At 39.5% G+C, this 7,394-nt stretch overlaps 1 protein-coding gene across 2 annotated transcripts in view; it reads left to right on the top strand.

Moving 5' to 3' along the window:
• Positions 1-7,394, top strand: part of syt8 (synaptotagmin VIII) — a 10,990-nt gene extending 3,596 nt beyond the window's left edge. Inside the window, exons 2-9 of one of the 2 annotated variants that reach the window (XM_008281734.1) lie at positions 707-897; positions 2,084-2,256; positions 2,944-3,039; positions 3,325-3,492; positions 3,841-4,008; positions 4,894-5,011; positions 5,774-5,907; positions 6,866-7,394. In XM_008281734.1, the coding sequence (XP_008279956.1) occupies positions 720-897; positions 2,084-2,256; positions 2,944-3,039; positions 3,325-3,492; positions 3,841-4,008; positions 4,894-5,011; positions 5,774-5,907; positions 6,866-7,123 (1,293 nt within the window). In that variant the 5' untranslated portion in view covers positions 707-719 and the 3' untranslated portion in view covers positions 7,124-7,394. The remainder of the gene's footprint in view (positions 1-706; positions 898-2,083; positions 2,257-2,943; positions 3,040-3,324; positions 3,493-3,840; positions 4,009-4,893; positions 5,012-5,773; positions 5,908-6,865) is intronic. The other variant, XM_008281735.1, reaches the window with a different exon arrangement.

Below are 7,394 nucleotides of genomic sequence, written 5' to 3'. Positions count from 1 at the left end.
GTTTGCTTCAGTTTTCAGGGCCGGTTGTTACGTCCATCTTTTATACAGTCTATGGCCGTGTTCAGTGACTTGTCATGTCCCTGCTTTCTACAGCAATTTTGAAACAGCTTTCTGTCTTTCATCCCTAGATACACAAGCAATGCTGTAACTAACTGTAACTAATGCTGTGTGCTTGTTCAGGAAGTGTCTTTGAAAATGACATTTTTAGGTATTAGCTGAATCTCTTACTGTTAAACCTTGAAACAGGAAACACAAACACACAAGCCACTGCACACGAGCCCAGTAAACAAGGTGTCGGGCAGTTGATGAAATGTTAAAACACTTGTTTTTATTTGGCTGCATATCTACTGTTGGATAATGCAAATATTGCTTTAAGCTGACAACGATGACAGCAAATGTTAAACAGAACTGTTTTTCATTTTCATTGACTGGAGAACTTTGTCACTTTAACGTGGACATGCTGTATGTTGTTATGGGGCTGAGTCAGTCTCTCACGGCCACTATAGATTTTTAAACAATAAGGAAGTAACCGATTGCTTCAGCAGCTCTATACAAGCTTGCTTAAGATACATGATTAAGCATTTGAAACAATCTTTCTGTATTTTCTGAATGAAGTATTTATGTCTCATCTCACATCGGCTGTTACAGGAAGTAGTACTTCCAGTTACTACTAAATGATAACCTGAAACTATTTTCACATCTCTAGCTTCCTCCTCATCATGTCTCCCATCCATCAACAACCAAATTCTTCTCAGCCATTATCCTTCATGGACCTTGCTGCAGCAAACTTCACAGTCACTGATCATCCAACCACCATCACCTTCACTACCTCTGCCACTAACACCACTGGCAACCCAGCCGCTAACTTCTTCAACGACTTGCTCAACAAGATCCCTCGTAAGTTAATGAACAGCAGCTTCACCTAAACAATCCTCCACCCACACCAACCCCATTTTCTGATTCCTATGGTTCAACTAATAGATCAGTTTCATAGCTTTAAAAATAAAAGTTCAAGTAACATTGTCCTGATGGACTTATCGATGTAAATCAGACAATTTCAATAAATCTGTTGTTTTCAAAGAGATGGACAGTGGAGTTATGGCTTCAAGAGAATAACAATTTTATCTGTAACTCGGCACAAGCTTGGGATTGTATAGAGAGTACTGAAGAATGTTCAAGGCAGACAGCAGGCTTGAAATAACTTGAAAGAACAGCCACATGAAAGACTGCATCATGGATAAAATTTCAAAATCTGAGTGGCAGCGGGTGTGTTTTCACCCAATCAGCATTCCCTTTTCTCTTTAAACAATATCATTAATGTTACTGAACACAGAAAAACTGAACTTTTCTTGATAAAGTAATGATCCTATAGCTTTATGTTGCGGCTACCAGTTTTAATAATGTCAACCTATTTGTGTGAACTCGTGTTTTACTCATCATTTTGGCACCCGGCCAAACAGCACCCATGAGCCTCAGTGACTGCTGCTATGTATAAGAAGCCAGTTGGAGGCATGAATTTAAAAGTGAACTGAATGTGTTTTCAGGTTCCCGTGATTTTTAGATGGCACCGACGATTAGAAGCTCAGAATTTTGAGCTTAGTGATCGAAAAGCATTTCTGGAGTAGAAGTGAACATCTGAATGATATTTTAAACACACAAGCTTGTATCTTTGGGCTTATTTTAAATCAAAGAGACAAAACAAAGAGAGGTTCTGACACAGTTGTTACCATTTTGACTATTTTTTTGAACCAAGAGACTTCATGCTGATTCAAGCTGTGCCTCAACTGAGTCATCTAAGATGTTAAATGAGAACATTTTACTTCCAAACCCATGGATGTCTGAAATAACTCCCCCATTTTGAAAATCTCTAAAAATGGGAATTACATGTTTGTGTTGAAGAGATAACATGGATCCATTACAAACCTCTGTTTACCCTTTTATTCGTTCCAAGGAAGACTATTTTGAGGCCATCAGCACAGATCACCTGCATTGTATCGGACAACTGTGCATGAAACCAGTTCTATGCGTGTACAGCACAATAAATGTCATCTAACTAACCATCTGCCTGCCTTGTCTGCCACAGTGCCTCGATGGGCTGTCTACACCATCTTTGTGGCTGGCGGTCTGCTGATTCTGCTCTGTTGTCTGTGTATCTGCATCAAGTGCTGCTGCAAAGGGAAGAAGAAGAAGCGGCAGAAGAAAAAGGACGAGCAGATCAATTTGAAGGGGATGGATGGCAAAACAACCACAGCTCTGGTACATGACAAAACATTAAGAATCTGATTCTGCTGTATAAAATGTGAAACACCAGGGACTTCACTAGGTTAGTATCAAGAAGCAGTCATCAGTTCTGTGGGCAGCTGTCTATCCATCAAAATCAATGACTTGTGGAGATTGTACTTCATTGTACTGAATGGAATACAGTCCTACACATTAGCAAAACACACTTCAGTCAGGCTAGAGGGAATTTTTTTGTCTCAGCTCTGACCCTGGTGCCAGTCATTTTGTGGAATCTCCTCAGTTTAAAGTGGCGTTAGGATTCATGGTAACCATTCTGATCCCAACACCTTCGATCATGAGTGAACGTGTCAATCAGATAGAGGTGGATGTAAAAGTACTGTCTGTCTGAATTCAAAGTCCTGCTGATGTCAGGAATCAACATGGTGGGTATGCTTTAGCTTTTTTCAATGTGCACCCTTAATTATTAGAAAAGTAACCAGCAACGACAGCTGCTAATAGATTTAGCGTGACATTTATATTTCTTGTTTTGGTCCCAGTGTGATGTGATCTTTCACTGTATTGAAAGTGTGCAGCTATATATTGTTCCATGTTTAAAGTTTAAAAGTATTTTGGGCAGTTCTGAATCAGCTTGTAGTCGTTTAAAATGGCTTGGACTAATGTCTTTGTCTGCATGAAGGCTCTGAGCTGATGTGCTTCTTGCAGGTTCAGCCAGATGTGGGAGATGTTGACTACGGCTCGACCAAAAAGCAGAGAGGAAAGCTGCTGTACTCGCTGGATTACAACGCCGCTCTTTCTGAGGTTATAAAATGAACGACCAGTTACTTATATTTGCAACCTTTATAACCACTGATGTAGTATTGGCCCTCTATAACACTGCCAAAGTCATAATACAATTATTTAGAAGGCATCATTGCAGAAACACGGATTTGTCTCATTTATTCTATGCATTCTTTTTCCTAGTCTAAACCTGTCACCTCCATTACCCGTACTAACTGTAAACACTCTTTGATGTGTGAAATCTGTGGAGTTTTCCTTTAACTCGCAGCATGGCTTGGAGTCAGTACCTGTCTGTTTTCTTTACAGCTCACAGTGGGCATCAAACAAGCAAGCAGCCTGAAGGCCATGGACATAGGAGGAAGTTCAGACCCGTACGTCAAAGTGTACATCTGCCCCGACAAGTCCAAAACCTACGAGACCAAAGTGTTCAGAAGCACACTGAATCCAGTCTACAACGAGCAGTTCACCTTCCAGGTAGAGAGGAGTAAATGGAGGACTTGCTTTGGTTAGATGCAAGTGGCTAGAATAAGATAGAATTCATTAATCCAGAAGGAAGATTTTATGGTCGAGACTTTTGGTCACAAAGAAGCAACCTGTGCTGATTTTTTTGTCAGTAGCTTTGTAATTAAGCGAGAACACAAGATAATAGATAGAAAATATTCAGTTTAAAATACATCTGTTTCATCATCAGCATTGGCAGAAATTTCTGATGTAGATCGGTTTTAACTCTACCTGCACACATTGGTGTCTACATTCATGCAAACCTACAGAGAAATAAGTCTTAGTCTGATTGTGTTCCTAACCTGAGTGATCTGTTCCCAGCTGTCCAAGTCTACGCTCCTGAAGTCGGTCGTAGTGATGAAGGTGTTCGATTTCAACCGATTCTCCAAACACGAAATCATCGGTGAGCTCAGGTTGCAGCTCTGCAATGTGGACTGGAACCACGTCATCGAGGAGTGGCAGGACCTTGCCGAGCCGGCCAAATTCGAGGTTTCCTTTTTCTCCTTCCTTTTCTTTTCGAGTGGATTTCATGAGTTTTGGCAGCTAGGGAGGAGTGAATGTTAACGCTACTCGTCCAGTTTTTTTTTCTTTCAGAGGTACATGTGTAATCCTGATAGAATCCATTCCCTGGTATAAACGTTTTGTGCATTATAGAACAAACAAGGAGATATGTTACCTCCTTAACAGCCCTTTCTTTCCAGAATATCTAGTCGGCAGCCAAGGACAAAAGCACCAGTCACCAAACACAATACTGGGTTCTACTGGTTGAAAATTTTAGATTCCTTTTTAAATATATACACAGTCATGGAAAAAAAAATATTAGACCACCCTTGTTTTCTTCAATTTCTTGTTCATTTGAATGCCTGGTACCACTAAAGGTATATTACCTGAACAACACAATGAACATGACAAAAAATGCAGCTGATTACGTAATACTTTATGTCCTATTTGACATGCTTAAGCTTAATTGTATTCCCAGGGTATATAAGAGGCTGTTTCAGGTCATAAGCAGCACTGCACATGCAAAGGCCTGAGTGGTTTCCTGCTTACATTCAAGCTGTAGCACAACTCAGAAACTGTCAGCTCTCACGATGCCTAAAACAAAAGAATTATGTGAAGCCATAAAGGCAGCCATCTTGGTACTGCTGGAAATTGGCATGAGGGAGAGAAAGGTAGTGAAAAAAACTTAAGATCTCCAAGACCAATGGAGGAAAACAAGGGTGATCTAATAATTCAAATATATGTATATCTATATATGTGTGTGTATATATATATTTTTTTCTTTTGACAAATATCAACATTAACAAAGTACATATAGTAAATACAGCCATTTCAGTGAGCATTCTATAAACTTATTACCTTTATGTGCTGCAGGAAGAAAACCTGGGGGAGATCTGCTTCTCTCTGCGCTATGTTCCCACTGCCAGCAAACTGACTGTAGTGATCCTGGAGGCCAAAAACTTGAAGGGCATGGATGTTGGAGGATGTTCAGGTTAGATTAAATCCTCGGTCACATGACTTTTGGGATCGTATGTCCTCTGTGAATTTTGGGTGCCGTGAAGGCCGTCTAGGTCATAGACGTAGAGAAAAGGTTGCAAGGGCTCCATCAGAAAGGCACAAGTCTGCCGTGCTAGTCACAGGGGCAACGTGAGATGTCCGTTCAAGAATGGACACTAATGGCAACGTGTGATTGCCATGGAACCACTTTTGAAGAGAATGGAACGCATGGTGAAAGTCAGTCACACTTGCCTCACGTGCTCATGGTGAGGTACTAATGGTGTACGTCAGTTTGGTGTGATTTTTAAAAAACAAAACAGAACAAAACAAAAAACAAAACAGAGACACTTCAGGTGATATGCTGCCTTGTAAATTCTGTTAACATACTGACAGGGTTTGAGCTTCAGGACGTCCCGTCATCCCAGGGCGATAAAAAAAGATCCGGGACGATACAATTTGATTTCAGGACAAAAGTTAAAACTTTATAATGCAAAGTGATAAAAATAAATATGATTTCATGTTTTGTGTAACACACAGCACAGTACACAGATTCCTGGATTTCGAATTCAGAAGAAAGTTTGCGTGAACCAAATAATATTTAACTGCTTTTATTCCTCACACAGGAAAAAATATATTGTTTTGCTTTATTTGACAGCTTTGAATACATTTCATTTGATTTCCATTGATGAACTGCACACCAGAATAGAAACATATTTTGCTGACCTCTGAGAGACTTTCTTCTGATTGGTGTTTGTAGATCCATATGTGAAGGTGCAGTTGGCTCTGGACAAGAGGAAGTGGAAGAAAAGAAAGACGTCAATAAAAAGAAAGACGTTGAACCCTTATTACAATGAATCCTTCACTTTTGACGTGACATTTGAACAAATCCAGGTAAGTGTCACCAGATAAAAAGAGGAGTCTGTCTTTTCAGGCTGATAGTAATAGATAGTAATAACAACATTTCACAAAACTTGAAGCAAGCAAACAAACAAAAAACAAAACATTGTCTATTACTTTTAATTTTAGATCAACACATCATATGCAGTCATGGAAAAAATGATTAGACCACCGTTGTTTTCCTCCATTGGTCTTTGAGATCTTAATTTTTTTTCACTCCCTGTCTCTCCCTCATGCCAGTTTCCAGCAGTGCCAAGATGGCTGCCTTTGTGGCTTCACATAATTCTTTTGTTTTAGGCATTATGTGAGCGTTGACAACTTCTGAGTTGTGCTTGAATGTAAGCAGGACGCCACTCTAGACTTTTGTATGTGCAGTGCTGCTGATGACATAAAACTGCCTCTTATATACCCAGGGAATACAATTAAGCTTAAGCATGTCAAATAGGACATAAAGTATGATGTAATCAGCTGCATTTTATGCTGTGTTCATTGTATTGTTCAGGAAATATACCTTTAGTGGTACCAGGCATTAAAATGAACAAGAAATTGAAGAAAACAAGGGTGGTCTAAGCATTTTTCCATGACTGTGTATATACATATATATACACACACACACACACACACACACACACACACACACACAGAGATATATAAAGATGTCCAGGTCCATAGACCATATCGATGAGTAGTAATCTAATTTGTGTTATCATACATTCATACACATCACCTGGTAAATTTGTTGAACTATTTTGTAGAAATACTTTCAAAGGTAGCTGAAAACTAGCGGCTACTAGACAGAACAAGTAAGAAATGGAAAGTGCTATTTTCAGACGTAATGTAAAGTATTAAAAATAATTTGATGTAAAAGCTACATAGCCTGCAAAAACACCAGCATTTTCCTTTATTAGGCTGTTTAAGGTACATAAGTTTTTATTTGCGCTGTCATCCTCAGAGGGTCAACCTGGTCATCTCCGTATGGGACCATGATGACATAAGCAGGAACGACGCTTTGGGGAAGATTTTTCTGGGTTGCGACGCCACAGGGAACCAGCTGAGACACTGGGCTGACATGTTGTCCAACCCGCGGCGGCCGGTCGCTCAGTGGCACAGCCTGCTGTCAGCCGAGCAGGTCAATTCCACCTTGACCCTGAAAAAAAAGATTCCCATCCCCAGCAAACTGGTTGAAAACACACGGTGGAGCTCGAAATAAGAACATTTCAGATGCACAAAACCAGTGAAGGGAGATTTAAACATCATTTAAAGTTCACGTCTAAGAGAAATGAAATTTGTTAATCTGTCTGATTACATTGTGTTACGTAATAAGATTCACAAATATATTTTCATATAAATCCATAAAATGATAAATTATATTTTACAAATCTGAGCACTTCTTTCTTGCTGTATGAACACATTATCTCTTCTTCGTTATATTTTAAGGTTGCATAATATCTATTAAACATGTTATCTAATTTAATCACACT

The sequence above is a fragment of the Stegastes partitus genome, unplaced genomic scaffold (assembly GCF_000690725.1).
Source record: "Stegastes partitus isolate 25-593 unplaced genomic scaffold, Stegastes_partitus-1.0.2 Scaffold242, whole genome shotgun sequence".
In the NCBI taxonomy this organism is placed as follows: Eukaryota; Metazoa; Chordata; class Actinopteri; family Pomacentridae; genus Stegastes; species Stegastes partitus.
Note: the sequence above shows the minus strand (reverse complement) of the source record. Positions and strands in the feature narration are given on the sequence as shown.